This window comes from Eubalaena glacialis, chromosome 1, assembly GCF_028564815.1.
Source record: "Eubalaena glacialis isolate mEubGla1 chromosome 1, mEubGla1.1.hap2.+ XY, whole genome shotgun sequence".
NCBI classification, from domain to species: domain Eukaryota; kingdom Metazoa; phylum Chordata; class Mammalia; order Artiodactyla; family Balaenidae; genus Eubalaena; species Eubalaena glacialis.
In genome coordinates, this window is record NC_083716.1 from 173,173,993 (window position 1) to 173,200,686 (window position 26,694).

The window sequence follows — 26,694 nt, forward strand, 5'->3', positions numbered from 1 at the left end:
TGTGTGTGGCTTGGAGGCTGTTATCCCAGGCCAGGGACTTTGGTTTTTTGGCCCCATGTTCAGCCAGGAACTAGTAGCTTGGAGTTTTCCTCTCTGATTGCTCCTGAGGGAGTACAACCTTGGACATGAACACAGTCTTTCAGACTGCCAGGGATGAGTCTGAATTTATTTTTAATCCTGGCTGCCTAGGAGTCACCTCTGGGTCAGAAAAGTTTATTGTTCAGTCAGTGTTTAGTTGGAGGTTGGGTTTAAGCCCTTCATGCAAGTGAGCCTTCTGTCCTATTTTGATGGGTTTGCCTGCAGTTCAGGGAGTGCTTTAATGTCTGCCCCATGTCTTCGTCTGATTTCTCCTGAGTGGGTGAAGCCTAGTGCATGTATACAGTCTTCTTGACCCATAGAATTGGCTATGACCTCAGCAGGGCTGTTTTGGCTTTCTCATTCCTTAGTTCACTCCATTAAACTAATGGCTGCTCTGCTGTTCTGCTTGTATCGTGGAACTACTAGCCTCCTCTTGACTAATGTCCACCTAGATCACTCTTGTTTTCAAAAACATCCTTAGACATGGAGTTCTGCACTTCCTGTTCCAAATAAAGTCAGTCTTCTCACGAACTGCTTTAGAGCTTTTTCTCCTTTTGGCCTGCCTTCTCTGGATAGGAGCCCCACACCACTGCAACCGAATCGGAGTCCTGCCTCTCCCTCAGTGACATCCTTCTTTAGGAGTGGGTACTCGATGGTGGGTGGTAGCCCCTGGTCTAGACATGCCATTCGTGGAGTGGAAACTCTGACCTCTGAGTGAGCTGAGGTGGGTGTAGTTCGGGCCCCAAGTACTCTTCATCTGTCATGCCGCGGGTAGAATTTGTGCTATGCAAATGGGGACTGGGTGGGGGAAGAGACACCTGGTCCTCTCAGGAAAGCCTGTCTGGAATAGAATTCCTGCAGTATGTGGCTGGGGGTGGGGATGGGGATGAGAATGAGAAGTGAAGGCAGCCTGTTTCTCCTGGGACTGAGCACTAGGGGCAGAGGGAGTCCTGCGTTCTCAGAGTGCCCAGGATAAAGTTCCTGCAACATGGAACTGGCAACAGGGGAAGACAATGAGTTGTGGCTGAAATGCCACATACCCTCATTGTTTTTCCTGATATTTAGTAGATTTTCTTGAAGAAATGTTTCTCCATTTGTTGTATGCCCCTAGGACAATTTCCAGAGACCTTAAATAATTGGTCTTAATAATTTTGACCACTTAAATAGTTGTTTTACTGATGAGAGAGTTCTCTGAGTTTCTTACTCAGCCATGCTAGAAGATTCATCTATTTTACACTTTTAATATATTGGGGGATTTGGTTTTCAGATATGTGTGTGTGCGTGTGTGTGTGTGTATGTGTATGTGTATGTATATATTTTTGTTTGTTTTTTTATGTGAAGAGTAAAATTGGCCACAATTTTTCTTTGTGTTACTGTCCTTATCTAGGCTTGGTATCAAGGTTTCATCTAGCTTTTAGGATGGTTTGGGAATGTTTCTTATTTTTCTAATCTGTGGAAGAGTTTGTATATGACTATCTTTTCCTTGAAATTTGCAACCAAATGTGTCTAGTCCCTCTCTGTATGGGGATGGCATAATTTTAACCATTGATTAAGTTTCTTAAAGGTTATGAATTTTTCAAAAATTTTTGTAATTCAAAAATTTTTTAAATTTGTAAAAATTATTTTCAGTGTTGGTGTGCTATTTTTCTCAGAATGTATTCATTTTGTCTGTTTTTCAAAACTTCTGAAAAAAAGCGGTTTGCTGTATCCTACTCTATTAATATTTTAATCTTAGCAATACCTATAATTTTATTCCTTTTTTATTCCTTATATTGTTTACTTTTTTGATCAATCTTGCTAGAGTCATTAAGTTTATTTTAAGATACAACATTTGTCTTTGTTTATTCTATTACTTTTTTAATATTTCATTAAGTTTTCTTTCTTCTTATCTATCTTTCTGACTATTTATCTATCATCTATCTTCTTGCTTATGGTTTCCTTGGAATTATTCTCTTGTTTTTAAATTACTCCTCAGCTCACTAAGTTTTAGCCATTTTATTTTCTAATAAAAAGATTTCTGACTATAAATTTATCTACCTCTAAGTACTACTTTAACTTCATCTCACAATTTCTACAGTGTGGTATTTTTATATTATCAAACTATTTATAGATGTCATTTTATTTCTTTTTTTATCCTTAAGCCATAAATAAGTGTATTTTAAGATTTGGTAATTTCTATTGATCTCCAAATTCCTTGACATTTTCTTCTGTAATTTCTAATGTTCTAGATTAGATTTTGATGTTAGATAATTGTATTTTTCAATTCTCAAGTTTTCTTTTGGTTTATTTTATAGTTTCTAATTTTCTTTTGATATTTCCTATCTGTTCATTCATTATAAGTATATATTCTTTTACAATCCTTGAATATAACTATATTACTGCTTTGGAATTTTTGCCTGTTAAGTCCAACACTTGGGCCTCCATTGTCTGCCTTTCCTTTTGAGTGTTGTGAAAGGTATCTTGCAGATTCTCTGGCTTCTCTTCTGTTCCTCTGAAGAATATCAGATGAGCTCAACTCCAGACTATCTTCCCTGCAGTGGGCAACAGCTGAAAACCCTGGATGTTTAAGACTTAGCATGGCAACTTTAAATCTGTTGCACATGGGCAAATTTAAGGGCTCAACCAGATTTATATGGTTCTGTCACTTTCCAGCTGCTGTGGTTGTTTCAGACTCTATGCTGTGATTTCTCAAATTGTAAGACTGTAAATTTCTATCAAAATTTCAGCTCAGTGCTGACTGGATCCTGAACTTGGATGAAAACAGTAATAAACAGGAGACTCATCCAGTGCCATTTCCTTTTTCCAGTTTTCTGGCTTTTTGGAGTCACTCCCTATACCGAAAGATAATTGTATTTTGTTCAAGGTCTACAGTTTTTATTTATCAGAACATTGGTCTGATATTATCTACCTCATCATTTCCAGGAGAGGAAACTAGAAGTTCATTTTTAAGCCTTCAAATATATTCCTAGAAGTTAAATTTGTAATTTAATTTTATCCAAATCAGAAAATGTGGTGTGCTCTGTATGATACCAGTACTTTGAAGTTTTTTGACACTTGCTTTTTGATCTGTCATTTAATGCATTGTTAGTAAATGCAACATGTGCACTTGAAAGAAAAACTGAGACTTTTTCAGATGTTGTTGCAGAGTTCTTTATGTGTCTAATAGGTAAAGCTAATTGTAATCAAAGATTACATATCCTTACAGGTCTTCCTGTCCACTTGAGCCATCAGTTATTCAGCAAATATGTTAAAATCTTTCATTGTGTGATGGGTTTGTCTGTTTCTCCTTGGGATTGAATAGATTTTTGCTTTATATATTTTAAAGAGAATTTCAGTAAGTGCATCCAGTTTAAAATCGTTATGTCTTAGAGTTTTTTTTTTAAATTGGAGTATAATTGCTTTACAATGTTGTGTTATTTTCTGCTGTACAATGACGTGAATCAGCTATATGTATATCTATATCCTCTCCCTCTTGGACCTCCCTCCCACCTCTCCCCCCGCATCCCACCCATCTAGGTCATCACAGAGCACCGAGCTGAGCTTCCTGTGCTTCATAGCATGTTCCCACTAGCTATCTATTTTACACATGATAGTGTATATGTTTTAGAGTTTTAAACCTATTTTGTCTCTAATAATATAAATATGTGAGTATTCATTATGTTAGTATTTGCCTGATAATTTTCAAATCCTGTTACTTTTAAGTGTTCTGTATTTTTGTGTTTTAGGTTTATTTATTTTAAATAACTAGATTGTAAAAATCAACATGATATTCTTTGCCTTTTAACTGGGCAGTTCAATGTATTCACTGGTAATTACTAACGTATTACTGACATATTTTTATAGATATCACCAATGCCGTGGTGTTATATTGTATTCTATGCTGGAGTTTTTCTCCAGAGTATACCATTTTTATAGAATACAGTGTGATTTTCCCCCTGGAGTTGTGTAACACAGTTATCCTGGATAATAAAACAGTATGTTGCAGTAATTAAGAGATTGGCTCTACAGCCAGTTTTCCTGGATAAATATCTTTATTGTGGTTCTTCCTAGCAATGCATCCTTGGGCAAGTTAAGAACATTACATGTATCTCAATCTCTTCATAGTTCTTATCTTCATCGGGTTAATGTGAGGATTACCATGCAAAGTATTTGAAAATGACTAGATTAGAACATAATAAGCAGTCATTACATGTTGAGTATTGTTAATTTCCACTAAGTTGTTTTGTAGTTTTTATTTGTCTTATTTTTCCCTACTTTTATCTTCCTTCTTGTGCTTTTGAATTTATTAAATATCAAGTTTTTCCATTTTCTTCCTTTAGTAGTTTTAACATTTTTATTCCATTTTTTTGTCTTTACATGTATATCCTTAAGATTTTAGTAAGCATTTTAAGCAAAATTTAAAGTTAATATCTTTACCAAGCTCCTGAACAATACGAAGACCTTAGAATTCTTTTTTTTTAAATTGAAGTATAGTTGATTTACAATATTGTATTACTTTCAGATGTATAACGTAGTGATTCAATATTTTTATAGATTATGCTCCATTTAAAGTTATTACAAAGTAATGACTGTATTTCCTTATGCTGTACAATATATCCTTGTTGCTTATTTATTTTATACATAGTAGTTTATATCTCTTAATCCCATACCTCTCTCTTGCCCCCTCATCCCTCTCCCCACTGGTAGCCACTAGTTCTCTACATCTGTGAGTCTGTTTCTGTTTTGTTATATATATACATTTGTTTTAGTTTTTAGATTCCACATATAGGTGATAGAGGACATAGAGGACTTACCCTGGTGGTAGTGTGGAGCTGTGCTGCAGAGCAGGCGGGGTAGGTGGGGGTTGGGGCATGGGCTGTGGCCATGTGGCTGCAGTCAGAGACACAGACTGCTTCTGATGTGCTGCCTGTGTAAGTGCCTGTAATGTCTGCCCCTGCCCTACTAAGACACTGCTCTGGGTCTGAGCCATCTTTGTGCCTTGCAGCCGACATGCCCCTCTGCCACAGCAGCCCTCGCCCTATGTGGAGTTGTGTCCTGAAGGAAGTGGGTCTAAGCGGTGCTCAGCTTAGGCTAGGGCATGCCCTGGGATGGTAGGAGGAGTGCAGTTTCAGTGTGCCTTTTCTGCCCTGTTTCAGGAAGGTGGATTTTAAGTCTCCCATTTTGTTTTAATTTCAATCATTACATTCTTTATTTCTGTAAATAGCATGATATCCTTCTTCAAGTATGCCTCATAATTTTGTATCTCTCACTCATCGTCTTTTTTTTTTTTTCCTTTTTCAGGCAGTGTAAATTCTCCAACTATGTTCTTTTATGTCAAGATTATCTTGGTCTTACTCAGTCTTTTGTTTTTCAATATAAGTTTCAGAATCAGGTCGTCATTTTCTATAAAGGAAAAGTCTGCTTGGATTTGAGATTTTTGTTGGGATTGCATTGAAAATAATTACATCATACATGTGTATGATGTAATTTTTTTTACATTATATGTATATGTGAGATAATATATATCTCAGTTTGTGTATATGACTTTCTAATAATATTGAATTTTACCACGCATGATCTCTCTGCTTTATTTAGACTCTGAATTCTGGGTCTATGACTATGAATCTTGGGAGACTTTTTTCTATAAACTAGAGCTAAGACAAGACAGAAATGTTCGCTTGCTAAGGTTTTCTTTCTCTCTGCTTTTGCAAGGTTGAAAATGCTTTCATTAAGTGTGTAGCTTTTTGTGGATCTTGAATTTATTCAGGATCTCTAACCCATATTGGGTTAATCTTTGTCTTCTATTTTCTGTACGCAGGCAATTAAAACCAAGCTATAGGTCACTGGGATCAATAGAAGCCCACAGAATAGCCTCTGACTTTAGTGCTAGCTTACCTTTCACTATCAGTCCTAAGGAATTTCCCTTTTTTTCTGGTAAGGCTAACCATACATTAAAATGATCTTCTAAAAATATTTTATTCTGTTTTTAGATATTTTGTGACAAGAGTTTTAGGATAATTATCCCATTATATGCTGGAAATATACATTCATCAAGCAAAATCCTAGTTAGTGTATTACCAGTGTACCTGTGAGTTATTCAGGTGAAGAATATATACATGATTAAGGTAGTGAAATAAAACCTGATTATGTTTTTTTATCCATGCAGCATACATCTAATTGAGGACAACTAAGTAAAACTATTCTTTCACTGACAGAATTAATGAAATGAAGTTATTTTTTTTCAGTAGTTTTTGTTAGGCAATAGGCATTGCTTGTAAACTATAGTTACAAGGTTTACTGTATTTCTGAGATATTTTGTAATTATGGTAGTGGTTTATCTGAATTTAGATGCTAATAAATTTGAGAGTCATTCTCAGTAAGGACTGGAAAAAATTTACTGGTGTTGTTGTTTGGCACTTAAGTATTTTTGTGTTTTCCTGCAAGACTCAATTCTAGCAATGTATCTGAAAACTGGTAATCACATACCCTGTTAGTCATTGCTGATAAAGGATAAAAGGGTGAGAAAATTAATGAGATGCATCCCATACCTTGGATGTACTACAGTCTATTAGAAGAGATAAGTGCAAAGGAGGTAATACAGCACGGTATGGTACATAAAATCCTAGATGCACATTAGGAAGTCCGAGGAGAAATGTTTTGGGGAAATCTGAGGAAGCTTTGAAAAGATGATATTTGAGCCAGTTTTTGAAAGATGAGCAACAATTTGTCAGGGAAAAAAAGAGAAAGACATTTCAGACAAAGACTGTAGCATGTGCCAAGACAGGAGAGATGTCCAAAAATTGTGTAATTGGAGACTATGTGATTCCGTGGGGAGGAGGCATGAGTTGTGGAGTGATGGCCAATGACAGAGGATAGTAGTGGGATATGTGAGGGACAGGTTATTCAGGGTTTTTTTTTTAACTCTGTAATAAGAAAGGGAAATGGATTCTCTGAATAATGGGTTGCCGTCAGGTTTAGAAGACTTCAGATGTGTATTTCAGTATGCCAGCTGGACAGAATATTGGAGAGACTTGAGAGAAGAGGAGAGGAGAAATACTGCAGATGGAAGGATGCATAGGAAGGAGACAGTTACAACAAAAGTTTGGTTGCATCAAATCATAAATGTCTTTCTCTGTGAAAGAATAAAACATTTGAGGTGTTATCATAAGATAAGAGAATGATGTGCATCTTTTATTCTTTTTTCAGTAAAAATAGTGCTCTAGGGAATATAAGACTTAAGCCCAACTTCCTGAAGTTTTGTGGCAAATGTTAATGACAAAGAAGGAGTAAGTACACTTGTAGTTTGAGACAATTTTACAAATAACTAATGATTTCTTTGTTTTAATCTCTTCTGTTATATATCAGGTGTTGTCTTTTAGAAACCTGTAACATCATAGAAGAGAAATAATAGCCATCCTTTCAATTATTTAAAACATTCTTCAACTTTGTCATATAAAATCTTTGAGGACAAGAAGACTTCTTCATTAGTGGGGCTAAAGTCAAGGTCAAGTGTTGCATTTCTATTTTAAGTTATCTGAGTAATGTTTTAAATGGTGTATTGGCAATGCACATTTTTTTAAAATTAAGTATTACTCATATAAAGGAAATTACTCATTTTGAATAGGCAATTTGATTTTGAACATAGAATTTTAGAATTAAAGTACTACTAGAGACAACATCCCTAATCCAGCATTCCCATTCAAATAAAGGGGGAATCTGAGGGGCCAGAATTTGGTTTGCCTGGATTACACTGCTAGTTTTATACCAGAACTGAAACTAAAAGCCAAGTGGCAGAACTCTTGGTCCAGTTCTTTCTACATTTTTCATTTCCACAAAAATGGTCAGTAAGAACTTTCTTTATGATTACTACTGAGTAGTTTGAAATGCACAAGAATGATTTTCAAGTTATTGTATTCTAGTTATTTGAAAATTAGTAAAACACGTAAATTTATATAGACATTATCTTTCAGCTACATTATTTGAAATGCAGAATTCTCATTTTTCTCTCCACACAAATGGTTTTTCTTTACTAAAGGATCACTTGTTGGTAATTTAGTATCACTTATTGTTGATTTAGTATCACTTATTGTTGAATTTAAGTTTCTTTAATTTCATGGTATTATTTCTATGTCCAACTTGATTAATTCTATTTTTTACAAAATTCTATCATGAAGTTTAATAATAGAAGGATTTTTCTTGTGAAAGTAGTTATTTCAGAAATCTATCAAATTGCATTAGCAACCCTGTATTCTGAACATTTTTCAGAATATCCTTTAGCTAGGTATATTTTTTAAAGTTTTTTTTTTTTTTTTTTTGCAGCTGAGACTCTTCTGAGCATAAGATCATTTAGATATAATGCATATCAATTAATAGATTGCTTGGCTAATGATTATATAATAGGATGCATAAAAAGGTTAAGGACTTTGCAGAGTAATACTTGACTTCTCTGTGGTGTTGACAAGATCTGAAAATTTACCTGAACAGAAAGAAGGCAATGAATTCCAATTAAGTCACCTCATACCGTTTATGTTGGGGAATGTATGAAATGCATATTTAGATCCAATTCATCAAAAATATAAGCATTATAACTGGAGTTTTCTACTGAGAAGAAACATTTGGTTTTGACCTGACATAAATCCAAGGGACCCTGAAAAAAAAGTTAATATAAATTTTCAATCACTGCATCATTAATATTTTATGTGTAAATAGGAGTTCATAAAATGGATTTAAGTAACAAACTATGTAATATAACATTTATTTACTGCCAAGAAATTTGGAGATTACAATAATTACATTGAGAGGAGTTGAGGTCAAAATGTTTACAGCCAAGGGAGTTAATTGAAATTGATAACCATTGTAGATGGCTACTATTATTGTTGTTGAACTTGAAAGTTGGAATATGTGAGCTTGATCTTTTGCACACAGAAAAGTTCACAAAAACTGCTTTTAATAGACTTTATTCTATAGTACTGCTTGGTGGATCATGCAGTAGGTTGTTATAAAATTCATGTGAACTTTTACGTATACAAATGTCAGATCAAGTACAGGTTTCATTAATTATATATGTTTTAAACTTCTAACAATAAAAAAAACCCAGAAGCCAGGAAATTAAATACAATAAAAAATGAAATATTTATTCGTTTGGCTCAATAATGACATAGCTCACCATTCTTTTTAGTAATAGCAATTCCCTGCATGCAGTTCATCAATACACTACAAGTAAATAGTTGTGTAAAAGGAATTAACATTAATCTTTTGGTTTGTGCAAAAAACAAAAATTTATATCATGTTAGGTAATTGCACAGCTTAGCCACTATGTTCATGGCTAAAAGGGTCAGAGCCCAAGTTATATCTCTGATAAATTTAGTGCAACAGGAATTAAAAAAATAAGACTAGTCTGCATAAGCAAATACTACAAAAGTTGAGTAAAAAAAAACCTTCCATGAATAAAGGGTTATATCGAGGCAACCATAGTTGGTAGAAAATGATCTAGGTTTGAAATTTTGACCAATGTTCTCCTACTGGAATGGTAGAAAATATATTATAACAAAGAAATCCACAAAACACATTGTCTAACTTTTATTTTAAGAAATTATCCATTGAAAATTCTTATGGATTTCAAAGTTTGGAGTTGTGATTAAAAAGAAAAAGAAAAAGCATAAAGTAAAATAAATTGGCATGTCATCAACCTGAAAATAATTTTCTTATGTACAAAATGCAACAAATAAAATTGATCATATTTTTACATTATTTATATTTAAACAAGTTTTGGACATATTTTTAGCAAAATATGAAGTATAGGTTTTGACAGTAGGCAGTATGCAGTGTGTTTCCTTGAAATCTAGAGAGACACCATATGACACAAGTTGAATTAAAAATGCAAAAGGAAAGGTGCTTTTAAATAACTGCAAGCTATTCTGCTTGATGTACTAGACATAGAGCTGGTTGAAATCACTCTACTACCAACATGTGACAACTTCTCACCAAGACTTGTGAAGAATGGATTGAGTAAAATAGAGCAGCATAGGTAATTAACATGCATTAGTGGTAGTCTTCAGACTATTTAATGAATGGTGCAGGATACATCCCTGTTGGAAGCTCGTAAAAGACACATACACTGTGGTACATATTTGATTTAATAGAAGTTGTTTATCAGGAGATATATATATATACACATAAATATATATATATATATATATTCCCAAACATGCCCCACAGGATAAAATAACTATTTACATAACAGAGGGTGTGTTTAATTGACATAAAATGTCAGCTTTGCTGAGAGCAGAAGATGGCAAAGCAACACTGCATCAGAAGATGGAACAACTATTCTAAAGCGATACTTTAGATATACTTTTCTAGAACAGATTTATTAGATTACTTTTTTTGGAAAGCATTTAACCAAAATTAAATATAGTGCTCTGGAACTTAGAATAAAATTTGCACTTGCTGAAACAGAATACTTTGCATAAAAATAATCCTTTAAAAATTAGAGGAGACTTTACAGGCACATAACTGTTTAGATATAAACAAACACAGACTAAAACACTTTCAAAATTAAAGCCGTCTAGAAAATGGAAGTACCTGAAATTGTTATTAGAATTTTTTTTTCTGGTTTTGAGCAAGAATTTCATCTCTTGGGCAAAACCCTTTTGTCTGATTATTCGAGAAACTTGTGGAGTAGGAACACAGGGATCTTATATACTTTTTTCTCAACTTAAATTTCATTTACAAAAATAGTGATGTAGTATTATGAATAAACTATGAATTAGTGACCAGGGAAATCCACTAGAACAAATTTTGTAAAAATATGGCAGATATGGAGGTTAAAAATAGAGTGGATGCAAGTACTGTACTAAAAGTGTTTGGTGTAGTTACAATGATCACTTTGCACAACTATCCCTACAGTCTAGGTAGCCATTGAGTTTCTCCTCAGCAGTGTCAGCTGGTAATGAAAACAGCAACCTCTTGTCAGTGTTGATACCCTGACTCACAGAGTTGTAGTGATGGAGAGGTCACTGTCTTGTTATAGGCACTGACCATGAGTATTTGTTAAAACAGTCAGTTTGGCATAGACCTCCTCTGGGAGTCCAGTTGACACATAAACTTTACCTTCTTAGGCTGTAAACAATTGATCACAAAGATAATTCTTTGTCTCTTTTTACTTTTGATTTTCCCTCACCTCTTTCCCTTTGCTTTCTTTTTCTGGTTTGTCTTTCTCAAACTTTTCATTGTCTGGCTTTGTTACACTATCATAGGAAGGAGGAGAGGTGGTAGAGGAACTTCCATCTGTTTTTTCTGGGGTGGAGTTCCCATTTAATTTGTCAATAATCATGTCATCTTTTATAGGTAAATCAATCCTCCCTTTGATTGCCTCTTTGTTATACTCACTTAATACCTTCTTTAACCTTTGCCTTAAAAGATAACATCTGAAATTACGCTGAATGATAGCAGCAGATACCTCCTCTTGTTTGCGTTTCAAAGTGGTTGTAATGGGCTCATAGGAGACTTTGGAGGGGTTCGATGCCATGAACCGATCTTCCATTTGTATTCGAAGGGCATCCATCTCTCCACTTTCACCCAAAACACGCTTTGTAAAGGCAAATAAAATGTCGAGGCAGTGGATCCTGTCCCCACTGACCATGGGCAGATCCATAGCAATGAGCTGGACTTTGTTTGGTTTTGCTATGAGAAGAGGAGGATCCAGGGCAGCCGCAAAATCAGAGAGCTTGGAGAACTCTATGAACTGGGTGGCATCGGGATCAAACTTCTCCCAGACCTCATAGAACATCTCAAAGTCATCCTCACTCAGGGGCTCTGCACTTTCTTCAGTAGCAACACTGAAGTTCTCCAGGATGACAGCGATGTACATGTTCACCACGACCAGAAATGATATGATGATGTAACTGACAAAAAAGAAGATCCCCACAGATGGGTTCCCACAATCTCCCTTAACTGAGCTGCCAGGGTGAATTGTGTCAGGGTCACAATCAGGTGGTGCACTGTTGAGAATAGGTGCTAGCAATCCATCCCAGCCAGCAGAGGTGGTAATCTGGAACAGGCAGATCATGCTGTTGCCAAAAGTTTCAAAATTGAACATGTCATCAATTCCAGCTTCCTTTTTAACATAGGCAAAGTTGGACATTCCAAAGATGGCGTAAATGAACATGACCAGGAAGAGCAGGAGGCCAATGTTAAACAACGCAGGAAGGGACATCATCAAAGCAAAGAGCAGCGTGCGGATCCCCTTGGCCCCTTTGATCAGACGCAGGATTCGGCCAATCCTGGCAAGACGGATCACTCGGAACAGGGTAGGGGACACAAAATATTTCTCTATCAGCTCAGCGAGAAACATACCTATGGAAAAATACAGAAAACAGCTAAACAGTGAGTATCTTATGCTTATATGAATGCTTTTCCTTTGCAAGGTTAATGAAAACAACAAATTTGTTATGAGTATAAACCTTTACTGTTTGGATCCACTTCCTAATATTACCAGTGAAAGATTATAGAGTTTTATTTAATAATTCTATAATGTCATAAACCAATATGGACTCTTGCAAAATCCTATAAGTTAAATAATCTCACATAGTGGTATGGCATTTTAAGACTATATACACCCAATTACTATGAATAGTTATCCTCACATATGAAATGTGCCAACAGCAAACAAAGACTATTTCTGAAATCTTCAAATATATTGTTTTCTTTTTTCGAATAGTTAAATTCTTCAGTTAGTGGAAGATGAACAAGAGTGTTGAACTTTAGATCTATACACATTATGATTCTTAGATCTGATTTCCATGTTACACCGGTGATAGGCTTTGGGGACTTTTCCAACAACTGCACTTCTCTGTAAATAAACCATTCTTACCTACAATGGAGAGAATCACCACCACAAAATCAAAGATGTTCCAGCCTATGGTGAAGTAGTAGTATCTGAGGGAGACAAGTTTCAGCACAAATTCTCCAGTGAACAGGATAATGAACACAAGGTTGATCCGGGACAAGACTAGAGTCATATATTTGCTCTGGTCATCAGTTTCTACCATCATGGTGACCATATTGAGGCAGATAAGGATCATGATGCTGATATCAAAAACTTGTCTGGTTACAAAATCAAAGACCATTCCTTGGAATTTGTTCTAGAAAGAGAGGAAGGAGAAGGTTAATATGCATATTTCATAAATATTGATCCATAAAATTGCAGATGAAGTCCTTCTATGTATGGCCCATGGGATGTGCACCCTTCTCACATTACCGCAAACAAATTTGTTAAAAAAAGAGAAATAAATGAAAAATGTCATATGACAAAACCAAAATATAATTGTTTTATTTAGGTCTCATGGGAAGACAAAGCTGAATAAAACATAAATTGGTGGCAACTGGTTGATAATGTGCATGGGCTTTGCTTGATTTTAATAACTATGATAATTTTTACAAAAAATAATGACAACTAATAATGAAGATTTACAAAGTAGGTTAATATAGACAGACTTTTAGATGGATGAATATGCCAATTCATTTATCAGTGCTTTAGGGATTTTGAATTATAGCTTATTTCTGTCTGTCCATCCCTCAAAATATGTCAGTTGTTTTCTATTTAATTCTGCCTCTTCTAACTATAATATTTAAATGACATTCAGTAAAGCAGGTATATGCCCTTTTGTGTTGCCTGCCTTACCTCCTCCCTCCACCCTGCTTCCCCTCCCCTCCCACCCCCTGCCTGCACCTACTCCAACTACTCTTAAAAATAATGCAAAGTGAAGTCATTTATAGGATTCATGAGACCTTGTCAAGTCCCAGTTCTGGCGATTACAGGCTTTGTGACTTTACGTACAGTATTTACCTTCTTTGGGTCTCAGTTCCTTATTCCTTACCCATCTAAGAGGATAGGTGATTTAGAATACAGCTCTGTGAACATAATCCACCATCTTTATGACTTTCCACTATAATGAAGCTCCACAGAGTATGCATTCTGAATAAATCTTTTGTGTGTGGGTGTATTTGCTGAAACAAACTATTTTGATGATACCCTTTTTCTTTCTAAAAACGTTAAAAATATTTTCTAGTCATAACAATGGAGAGAACAAACAGCATAGAGGGAGCCCATGGGTGTAGAATGGGAAGTCTGGAAAACACCATCTACTTAAAAGGACAAGAGGGTGCCATGTAACAAGATCAGAGGAGCTGGAACCAGGTGCGTTGTTGGCAGCAGTAGGTGGCAGCAGGAGCATGAACCTTGCTTTGGAAGCAGTTATTGGGAACCCTGACTTGGAGGTTTTCAACTGACAAACTAAAGAACATTGCCTCATTTTTAAGAACTTAGTAATTCTTACAAGTGTAGTAGTTGCAAATTGTGTTACACAGTATGTACTTTACAATTAGGTCATATTATATATTGGTGATATCACCTAATATGTTCTGATCCAGGGCACTGCCCAATTTCATCATATGGAAATAGGGCTTTGGAATGTTAAAGAAGATGAGTAATTCTTACTGCAGGCCGAGGTATGGGTTTCTGAGGTTTCTTGGACCCAAGTTTCTTCATTGCATTGTAATATTTTTTTTGTTCCTCTGTCATAAATATGTCTTGACCTCCAAAGTAAAGACATAGTATAAAACTGGTTACAATCCAACCTGTATTACAACAGTACTTTTACAAAAGTATTTCTGAGTCTTTCCTTTAATCCCTTTTTTCAGTTTTTAAATGGATATTATCCTACTTCATATAGATTTATCCTGCTTTTCCCTTTTATGTGAAATTCTGAGTACCTTAACATTATGTAAAACCCATAATCACATAAAACTCTGATTAGCACAGGATTCTAATTTGATTATATTACGTTTAGACGGAGGCTCAGGAGTCTCAAATATATTTTCATGAAAGAAAAAAAATCTTAGTCCATTTCAGTGTTGACAATTTTACTTCTTTATTCAGCACTTTTTGAGCACTCCCTGTGTCTTAGACAGTGTACCCAGTATCAGAACTACATAGATATATAAGACACAGTGTCTATATGCAAACAAACAAAAACAACCCAGTACTGCAGAGATAACAATAATCTGTTTCTGAATCTGTTCCAAGATTCAGAAACAGGCTTTATATAGGGGAGTACCCTTAAGCTAGACCTTAAAGGATGATTAAGGGTTTGCTAGGCAAAGCATTTTAGGAAGAGAAAATCCTATGTAAAATCATGGAGGGAGAAGAGCATGCCTTGTTCAGAAAAGGGCAGAAAATCCATGTAGCTGTGTATGTAGCAAGTGGTAGTGTTAATGGTGGGTGTGTGGTGACCTGAGGAGTAGGGAAGTGCATATAGAAAGTGTGGTGTGGGAGAAGATGAAGCAGGAAGACTGGGTGGAGATAATTCCTGAAAGGCTCTGTAAGCAAGGGTAAAGCATTGAGGCCCACTGGATGTTTTGAAGCAGTGGTCATATTTTTGAGTCAGAAAGACACTACAGCAGATCTGCAGAGGATGAATCTGGAGAGGAGCCACCAGTTAGAGGCTGGACTCCTCTGCAGCTGAACTGACCACATAGTGAATGGAAGGCGATTTAAAAATGATCTAACTCTGTCATGACTATGAGTGTCCTGGTTATTTGGATGGAAAACAGACAGAACCTCAGAATGGAGAAAGGTGAGAGCTGAGGAATACTTATCTTCTTTTTCTGTTGGTTGAAGTTATCTATGATGACACCAATGAATAGATTCAGAGTGAAGAATGACCCAAAGATGATAAAGATGACGAAGTATAAGTACATATACAGATTTTCTTCATATACAGGCTGAAGTTTAACCTAAATAATATTGAAAATATTAAATAATATTTAAAAAACACAATAAATACTTGAGCTAAATTAAAAATTTGGTGAGTGTTGTTACTTACTATAGAGTTATTTTTGCCTTGACCTGAGATACTGTTCTGCAAAAGCAATTCTTTTTTCAAATTAGTATGACCTAGTATAATGAAAATTTGTAATTTTACGATTGTTCTTAAATCTGTTTTCCCATTGTGGCTTACCTGTACGTATTCTTTAGAGTAAATAGCAGTGGTATAAACAAGGCAAACATTTTGAACCTGTTATTAGTCTTACTGTAATTTTTTTTGCAATATTTTCTCCTTGGGTTTGGAAATGCTAGCTCTTGGAGATAAGGCTTTAATAACAGAACATCGAATTCTAAGAGGAAAATTCAGCGTAAACAGATATGTTCTGAGGAACTATTTTTATTCCTGTTTTCTAAATTGAGTTTCCCTGAAACTTGCTTGCTTTTATCATGATATTTTTGGAAGCTGCTTCACAGACTCTGGTTTATCATAATCTCCAGGGATAGGGAGAGACAAGTTACTTCCCCACTGATCAGCTTTCCCAATCTTAAGAGTCTCATTTACTGGACCAATCTGATTCTTCTAATCCATGCAGTTAGATATCCTTTCATATTAGATCTATAATAGACATATGTTAACCAAAATATCATTTACATTGAAGTGAATTGACTTAAAAAGAGAATTTCCATATGCAGTTATAAATGTTCTGATTGCTTCTAATATAAAATTCTGGGCCTTTCAGTTAAATTATCACTATGGAAAAATCTAGTAGCTATAAATAGTATTTGAGTGAAACTTACATCTCGTGAATCAACAGCTGCATACATAATATCCATCCAGCCTTTAAATGTGGCCTGTAAACAACATAGATTTGAATTCTGCATAAAAACCTAATCCAAGAATATGCATTTTACCATATGAAAATATGATAGTGTTATTAAATATAATTTTTTGTACAATATTATGAAATATTCTACAAAGAGATTGAAATGGATTGAATGAAGAAATGAAATTGAAATAGAACAAGATTTTATTTCAAAACTGGAACTCTTTTTCTTTGTTTGTCTTGGAAGGTATTCTATTTTTTTCTACACTAACATGTAACTAGGTGAAACTCTCATCTCAGTCTCAAATCCCTTCAAAAGGTAAGCTCTATGATTCAAACCTCTGGTGTGTTTAAACACTCAACTGTTTTCATTCAATTCTTGATTAGTTAATATACTGTCAGTTAAGTCAAAATAATTAAATATTACACATTTTGAAATCCACTCTGTAAGATTTGCATTTCCACACATAGTAGAACTATACTCCTTAGATGCTGGTACAATTAATTATCTGTACATTAATCTGTACATTATCTGTATCTGTGTATTAATTGATTAATACATAGATTAATAATCTATACATTTAATTAATCACTACATTATATATGTTATTATTTTAATACATATAATTGCTTCTTTGGCATTTATTGCTACAGAAAATTAAAAATGGTAATAGCACAATAACACTCAATAATAGAATAAGAAAAGACAGGAAGCAGAAATCACATTAAAACATATTAACAACTGAACACTGGGGAAAATACATTTTAAAATCACTGCAAAACATCTTCTTTACAGTCAAGTCATGCTAATAGTACAGGTGTTATCATCAACTACTTTCGTGCTATCAGATATTAATCACTCAAACAAAGAACATCAGAGAAATGATCTTACTTGAAACATTTTGAAAATGTATTCAGAACTCATACAGTAGGCACTTACCACTTGAAGCAATGCGAGATAGCCAGCGCCAACATTATCAAAGTTTACTTTCACATTTTTCCACCGAGCTTTCTTGCCAAGAGCCTGACAGTCACTCAAATTGTTAACTTCACTAACTTCAAACATGTTACCAGTTGTCGTGTTTACACAGTGGTAGAACTTGCCAGCAAACAAATTCACACCCATGATGCTAAAGATCAGCCAGAAGATGAGACAAACCAACAGCACGTTCATGATAGAAGGAATTGCTCCAACAAGAGCATTCACAACCACCTAGAAGAGGAGATAAGGATAAGGCAGCTTACAAATCGTTAAAATGGAAACCATTTCTTCCGTTATTTATTCAATATAAAATGGGTGTGAAACGAGTTAAATAAAAATCTATGTGGACAGGTTTGTTTCTTCTGATATTTTCTAGGACATATTCGGTAGGGGAAAACAAACAGTGACACACTAAAGAGCTAAAGGATTTAAAGAAAGCAAAATATGCCACAGTGTGAAAAGAAATAAACAAAAACCTGATATAGTAAGATGGAGTTAGAAAATGTTTGTATGCTGGGGAAAAAAAGAAAAAAAAAGTTGTATTAAATACCAACAAGAAATAATCATCGTTCAACAATACATGTTAACTTTCAAGAGTGTTCATGAATGATTGATGATTTGAAAACATGGTTAAACACACCCATTACAAATAAAGTATTAATAATGCCTTAAATCTGTATCACCAGATCAAGTTAACTTTTGATGAAGATGAAGAATGGTATAAGGAATTTACAAGGTCCTTTTTCCCCATATTGATAATTCCTAATTTTAAAAAAGTATATTAAATTAGGAAATGAGATGGAATTCATCTCTGGACATAAATTACTGAATGTATTCCCATTATTATTGATCCAAATCTCTTAAATGTTCACTTCAGGGCACATGTTACTTCACCAACCCAGGCCAACCTATTTCATGAAGGAGAAATTCAGTCATCTTTCCTCTAAATTCAGAAGAGATTAATGTGTATTTTCAAATCTCTAGTGATTTGTATCTTTTCTTATCTAATTAATATAGCTCATACTGGGACTATTTTGTTAAGCACTTATATTAAATGAAGCGATTGTTTTATTTTAAAATACTGAAACATTATTTTAGAAATCAACACCAAAGAACTTTAAATTAATATCAAAACCTGAAATCCAAAACTGTAAAAATTTCTTATGCTACTTGAATCTTATTCCTTTTAGAAATTGTCATATATATTATACTGAAACCAGGTTTTCTTGGCTCTAAAATTTGTGTAAAATGACCTCCCACAAGTTCTCTTATCATCAAATAAACGCATACCTTTTACCATGTTTTATAGCTAGAATGTTAATTCTGCCATATGACAAAATTAAAAATGCCAAACTTAGAATAGTTTTCAGATTAGAGCAAACTTGAAAGTTTTCTATTTTGTTCAATTGCTATCTCCCCTCAAAAATGAATTATTAATATGAAACCATGCAACCAGACGAAGGCTTAAATAATGTGAGTAATGGTAAAAGACTGGTGTGGAAAAAACTTGAAATTACATAATCATTTTTATTAATTTTATCTTGTCTTGTGACTTTATTTATCAAGCAGCAATGAAAGAAAATTATAATGTAAAAGCAAGTATTTCTTTGCTTACAGTGCATCTGAAGAGTGGTTTCATTCTTCTTGGTGAGTGAATCTCAAAGTCAAGACTGAAGTGTTTTTATCGCTTAAACAAACCACCTCCTAACATAAAAGCCCCGTGGCCTAGAAGAAATTCAATATCCATGTGCATCTGCAAGCTGGATTAAACAAAGCTGGCCTTTGTGCTAAATAATATTTTGAGGGGCGTGGCAAGTAGATGTGTACATAACTGTGTACTTTATGTTTAGATGCATAAAATATACACTAAGGAAGAGAGCTGGAGAGGAAAATACAAGTGCTAATGGAAAAAGTGAACCTCATTCAGAATGCTCACTTAAAAGGGAGATCTATGAAACAAACCCCAGGGGTTGCCTTCAATGCTTAGTTAATTATCCTAACCCCTACTTTGGTTGCTTAGGATATATAGATTTTGTCAGAGGCTACAATTTAGTGTTGTTTTCTTGTACAACAAATTTATTACTGATATTAATTGAAGTAGAGCATACAAAAACCATTCTATCTTTCATTCATTACTGGTAATTTTTGAGAAATCAAACTACATATTGAGAGGAAGAAAAATCTCCTCCTAGGATGAATGTCAGTAGTAAATAGTCATTATAAAATGCATAAGCAATGAAAAGAAATAAATGGCAACACATAGTTTTTACTTGTTGTGGAAATATCCTTGAACTGTCACCAGAAGACTTGGATTCTAGTTCTAGTTCTGCCACAATTTTTGAGGGCCTGTTTTAGTTTCAGGAGGCTAGGCTTAGTGATCCTTAGGATTTCTGCTTTGAAATTTTGTAATTCTATGAAATAAATATCAGAAGAGTATGGCAATCAAGACAATATGGTACTGGCACAAAAACAGAAACATAGATCAATGGAACAAGATAGAAAGCCCAGAGATAAACCCACGCACCTATGGTCAACTAATCTATGACAAAGGAGGCAAAGATATACAATGGAGAAAAGACAGTCTCTTTAATAAGTGGTGCTGGGAAAACTGTACAGCTACATGTAAAAGAATGAAATTAGAACACTCCCTAACACCATACACAAAAATAAACTCAAAATGGATCAGAGACCTAAATGTAAGACCGGACACTATAAAACTCTTAGAGGAAAACACAGGAAGAACACTCTTTGACATAAATCACAGCAAGATCTTTTTTGATCCACCTCCTAGAGTAATGGAAATAAAAACAAAAATAAACAAATGGGACCTCATGAAACTTCAAAGCTTTTGCACAGCAAAGGAAACCATAAACAAGACGAAAAGACAACCCTCAGAATGGGAGAAAATATTTGCAAACGAATCAATGGACAAAGGATTAATCTCCAAAATATATAAACAGCTCATGCACCTCAACATTAAAGAAACAAACAACCCAATCCAAAAATGGGCAGAAGACCTAAATAGACATTTCTCCAAAGAAGACATACAGATGGCCAAGAAGCACATGAAGAGCTGCTCAACATCACTAATTATTAGAGAAATGCAAATCAAAACTACAATGAGGTATCACCTCACACCAGTTAGAATGGGCATCATCAGAAAATCTACAAACAACAAATGCCGGAGAGGGTGTGGAGAAAAGGGAACCCTCTTGCACTGTTGGTGGGAATGTAAATTGATATAGCCACTATGGAGAACAGTATGGAGGTTCCTTAAAAAACTAAAAATAGAATTACCATATGATCCAGCAATCCCACTACTGGGCATATACCCAGAGAAAACCATAATTCGAAAAGACACATGCACCCCAATGTTCATTGCAGCACTATTTACAATAGCCAGGTCATGGAAGCAGCCTAACTGCCCATCGACAGACGAATGGATAAAGAAGATGTGGTACATATATACAACGGAATATTACTCAGCCATAAAAAGGAATGAAATTGAGTCATTTGTTGAGATGTGGATGGATCTAGAGACTGTCATACAGAGTGAAGTAAGGCAGAAAGAGAAAAACAAATATCGTATATTATGGATGTATGTATGTATGTGGAACCTAGAAAAATGGTACAGATGAACTGGTTTGCAGGGCAGAATTTGAGACACAGATGTAGAGAGCAAACGTGTGGACACCAAGGGGGGAAAACCGCAGTGGGGTGGGGATGGTGGTGTGCTGAATTGGGCGATTGGGATTGACGTGTATACACTGATGTGTATAAAATTGATGACTAATAAGAATCTGCAGTATAAAAAAAACAAACAAACCAAAAAAACAGCTAATACTAAACTTTCTTTGGGTTATTTGTATGGAAATATGTTAATATAAATGTTTCAGACATTACATGAAATTTCTAAAAATCTTATGTGTTCTGGTATAATGTTATAAGTCATAATCCTAGTTATTACTTTAAAATGTGTATCTCAGAAATAACTAAAAAAAAAAAAAAAAGTATGGCAGCCCTCTGTATCTAAATCATTACCTACACTTAATTTTTTTTTCAACAACACGTTTTATTTAATTAATTTATTTATTTTTTGGCCACGCTGTGTGGCATGTGGGATCTTAGTTCCCTGACCAGGGATTGAACCTGTGCCCCCTGCGTTGGGACCCGGAGTCTTAACCACTGGACTGCCAGGTTAGTCTCTACATTTAATTTTGACATGAATCATCAGAGAGCCTTTATTTTTCTTACCCTCATGCCTTCAAACCGGGATAAAGCCCTCAGTGGTCTTAAAGCTCTTAATGTCCGTAGGGATTTGATGGCACCAAGTTCTGAGTAACCGAGAGCATTGGCTACCAAGCTAACCAAAGAAACCTAAAGAAGAAACAAATATCAATCAGTCCACCAAGAAAATATCTATTCTTTAGTGCCAACCAAATAAAACTTCAGACAGACCTTGGCAGCCTTCATATTCCACGTAGTGCGATCATCTTACATTGCCAGCCTCATATCATATTATTGCTTATCAGTGAAACTGGAGTCTTTGCCCATTTATATAAACATCTGTAAACCCCTCCAGTTAGATATTTTACCCATGGAGCCCTTTTCAACCTGTGCATACACCACTGATGATTCTGGATTTGATTCAAAAGCCATATGCTCCAGGTATCTGTGCTTAATATCATTGATTAGAAATCATGCTTTGCTTCCAAATTTATGTAATATCTTGGTTATGTGTATTGGAGGCATTGACCATGTAATAGAGTCAATAGGTTAGATATCTTCTCTCCCCTTCCAGGTCACATTAACTTTTTATGGGCTGAGATGAAGCATTTTTCTTTTAACGTTCCTAATAATGTCTGGTTGAATATGTTTTAGTCAATATACGTTGGATAAATAAAAAAAGAAGAAACTATAACCTGGAAAAACATTTTATCGACCACATAGTTTCACAGTAATGAAAAATATTTTATCTAAACTACTGGACTTAAAATTTAGAATACAGTACCTCTCATTCAGAATGATAATACATCTTTCTGATATTTACACAAATGCTAAATTTTACTTAAATATATGAAAGGTTAAAGAAGACATGCCTTATATACCCTGAGAAAACCATAATTCAGAAAGAGTCATGTACCAAAATATTCATTGCAGCTCTGTTTACAATAGCCAGGACATGGAAGCAACCTAGGTGTCCATCATCGGATGAATGGATAAAGAAGATGTGGCACATATATACAATGGAATATTACTCAGCCATAAAAAGAAATGAAATGGAGGTATTTGTAATGAGGTGGATGGAGTTAGAGTCTGTCATACAGAGTGAAGTAAGTCAGAAAGAGAAAAAGAAATACAGTATGCTAACACATATATATGGAATCTAAGGGAAAAAAAAAAAAAAGGTCATGAGGAACCTAGTGGCAAGGCGGGAATAAAGACACAGACCTACTAGAGAATGGACTTGAGGATATGGGGAGGGGGAGGGGTGAGATGTGACAGGGTGAGAGAGTGTCATGGACATATATACACTACCAAATGTAAAATAGATAGCTAGTGGGAAGCAGCCACATAGCACAGGGAGATCAGCTCGGTGCTTTGTGACCACCTAGAGGGGTGGGATAGGGAGGGTGGGAGGGAGGGAGATGCAAGAGGGAAGAGATACGGGAACATATGTATATGTATAACTGATTCACTTTGTTATAAAGCAGAAACTAACACACCATTGTAAAGCAATTATACTTCAATAAAGAGGTTTAAAAAAAAAAAGACATGCCTTATTTCGGAGGAAGAGACTTTATTTGCTTTTATTTTCTTTCAATATAATAACATTTATTGAAAATTTACTATATGTTAGGTTCTGTTCTGAGTGTCTTACATGTATAAATCTCAAGAAGTAGGTACTATTACTTTTGCCTTTTCACCAGTGAGGAAGTTGAGTTTCCTCCACACTCCCCCCTTCAAAAAAAAAAAAAAAAGGATGTACAGGTAGAAAGAGGTGAAGTTAGAATCCAAGTGATCTGACTTCAAAACCATATCTTAACCTTTTTCCTCCATTATCAAAAATTCATTCTTAATCTGAACCACAGAACACAGAAAATGACTTGTATGATTATCTTCTCAATTCTTGCAAGGATTGTATATAACTAGTCCTCTTCTTGATGCATCAGAGAGAGGTTAATTTACTACATCCACTGGATGGCTTAAGGGTCATGGTGTAAAGGTGACACCAAAACCAGAACCGAGACTTTACAGGCAAATGGAGCCACTGTCCCCTCATTGTTTAATTTAACATACATCTCGCAGAATTGAACAGAAAAATAAATGACTTGAATGTTAAACTTCACTAGTGGCAGTATAATTTATCGAGCTATTCTTTTCTGTCTAGTGTTTGCTGCTACAAAAGAGTGGAAAGATGGGGAAGGTTATTATTAGAGAACCCACAGGCTTCTATATTCTGGGCTCATTTGCCTCCGGAAGCATTCACAGCTTCTTTAAGTTTCTGGAGCTGCTTTCTGAAGACTTCCCTCATCTTCCCAACCAAGTCCTGAGACTCGTGCATTTAAAGGGAAGTGGCTGCAAATTTCTCAAGACCCTGATGTAAGGAAGCTCACGTTTTGAAAGGAAACGAAAGGTAATGGTCAGAACCAGGAGGTTTTGGAAGAATAGCAAGTTGTGGGTTCAAAGCTGAGAGGTACCACTTGCACACTGGGGCGGCTCTGTGTGTTGCTAGAGAAGCTGCATTGTAGTGAACTGCCCTCTTTTAATGGACTTCATGTCATTTTGTGTAGGACAAAAACTCATTTTATTGAGTTAAGTATTGTGAAAAACTTAATATGCTTTAAAGGCAATTTTGAAATAAATAATTTTAAAGATTTTCAACATACTTAAAATTGGAAGATGATGCCTTATGTTGGTAGGGTGCTTTAAAACTTACAGTGATCTTTTTCACTCATTATCTGTGTCTCAGAGTAGTCAAATGACTAGTCCAAGAAAACGTAGCAAGGGGCAAGCACATAACTGGAATTTCTGTTTTCAAGTCCAGTGTGTTTCCCATCTCAGCAACTTTGTCCTCGACCTTTCAATACACAGTGTTTTAATCTTAGTCTCTTATGCTAAACACAAAAGGCATTCTTCCTAATGTGTGCAAAGTGTAACAGAAACTCTTTGCCAAAAACTGAATTTTTAGTACAAATTTACATGATTCTAGATACCTTACTACCCAGAAAATATATGAAACCACAGGGGGTGGTTTAGTTGTCATCCACACCCTTCCATGGTCCTGTGGCAGTTGAGACTGAGAAGGAAGGGAATAATGCAGGAGGGAGTTGACGGTTCTGAAGAAGACCCTGGAAGTCCTGTGATTGTTTAATGAACTAAGGGATATGAATTTATTTCCCTTAGAATGGCTAAAGATAATTTTTTAAATTCAGTATAAGCAGTTAAAAGATTAAGACATATGATCACCTCCATACATTGAGATGATATATTTCAATGCAAAGCCTTGCTTAATTTTTGATGGAGAAATTTAGAAGCATTCTCATTAAAACCAGAAATAAAAAAATATGTCCACTACCAACATTATTATTTAACACTTTCTGGAAAAAGAAATAAGAGCTATAACAATTAGAAAAGTGGAAGAAGCCATTATTTACATACATGTTATTGTTGACCTCAAAAAATCAGGGGAATAAAGTGAAAAACTATTATAAACAATAATATAGTTATTTTCGGTTCTAGTATATTTTTTCATATTAATTTTTTAAAGTTTATATGTGTCTTTTGAAACTACACAAACTTTAAAATATTAACAAGGAAAAATAAAAGTATAAGAATAATCTAAAGTATTGTTTTAAGAAGAAGAGCAATCAGAAAGGACAAATTCCACCTGATATTAAAACTAATTATAGATCTGCAAAAATTAAAGTTGTCATATTAGTAGACAAAGAAGTGAATTAAACAAACCCAAATTAGACCCAAGGCATACTGGCATACCAAGATTTAGCACATAGAAAAGGGTAGCATTTTAAATGAGAGGTGAAAGAAACAACTAAAATGAGAAACCATTTTGAGGAAGATAGAATTGGAGTCTCACCTCACAACTTACACCAAAATAAGTTCCAGACTGATCAAAAATTAAAACATAAAAATGGATGAAGAAACAAAACTTAAACAGTAAAGCTGAGGGAAAAAGCATGACAAAATGTTTTAATAATCTTTAAAGCAAATCATCTTCTAAGCATGAGAAAAACCAAAAAGGGAGAAAAAGGCTGATAAATTTGACTAAACCAATATGAAAACATTTTCACATGACTAAAGCTCAAGAGACAAAAGCCCAAATCAGCAAAATAGTCATACCACATGTGACAAAATAGTAAATTTCCTTAATGTAAAAAGAGGTCCTACAAATCAGTAACAAAAAGGTCATTAACCAAATAGTATAACATACAAATTCCCTCTAAACTTTCATTTTAATATATTTGTTTGAACAACGTATTTATTTATACTCCTTATTGAAATTTAACTCGAAGGAAAGCAAAAGAATACAAAGAGAATGCAAGAAGAGACAAGAAGGAAGAGAGTTTTAAAAAATTTCTGGAGTTTGAAAAAATAAAGCACACTGGAATGATTACTTTCTCAGCAGAGCAAAAGCAGCAGCAGAAACCCAAGTGCCTGAAGAAGTAAGTCAGATTGTTCCAATGGACTCTGAAAAGGCTCTGGACATGGAGGCCCTGTGTTCTTCTAAAACAGAGGGTTAATGGATGGCACTGAAAACAGAATCGATTGAAAGTCTCTATATAGGGAAGCTGGACATTCTTGAGTCCCTTCACCCACCCCTCTCCAGCCCTACCAGAGAGCAGAATGGAGTAATACTCCTTCACGGCTTACAAAGTAAAATCTGTATTTGTTCCAGAGGTAGGAACATAGCAACAATAATCCACATTGTGGTTGGGTTTCCTTGTGAGATGACAAAAGCCTCTTTGATACATCATGCAATG

General features: G+C 34.9%; 1 protein-coding gene across 14 annotated transcripts in view; it reads right to left on the reverse strand.

Moving 5' to 3' along the window:
* Positions 1-11,218: 11,218 nt before the first annotated feature.
* The window catches only part of LOC133098164 (sodium channel protein type 3 subunit alpha), an 83,943-nt gene continuing 68,467 nt past the window's right edge, over positions 11,219-26,694 (reverse strand). For 12 of the 14 annotated variants that reach the window (XM_061200973.1, XM_061200923.1, XM_061200950.1 and 9 more), the window contains 7 exons: positions 21,947-22,069; positions 17,651-17,923; positions 16,685-16,738; positions 15,718-15,855; positions 14,558-14,662; positions 12,932-13,202; positions 11,219-12,414 (listed from right to left, as the gene is read on the reverse strand). In XM_061200973.1, coding sequence (XP_061056956.1) covers positions 11,219-12,414; positions 12,932-13,202; positions 14,558-14,662; positions 15,718-15,855; positions 16,685-16,738; positions 17,651-17,923; positions 21,947-22,069 — 2,160 coding nt within the window. The remainder of the gene's footprint in view (positions 12,415-12,931; positions 13,203-14,557; positions 14,663-15,717; positions 15,856-16,684; positions 16,739-17,650; positions 17,924-21,946; positions 22,070-26,694) is intronic. The other 2 variants (XM_061200959.1, XM_061200967.1) reach the window with 1 other exon arrangement.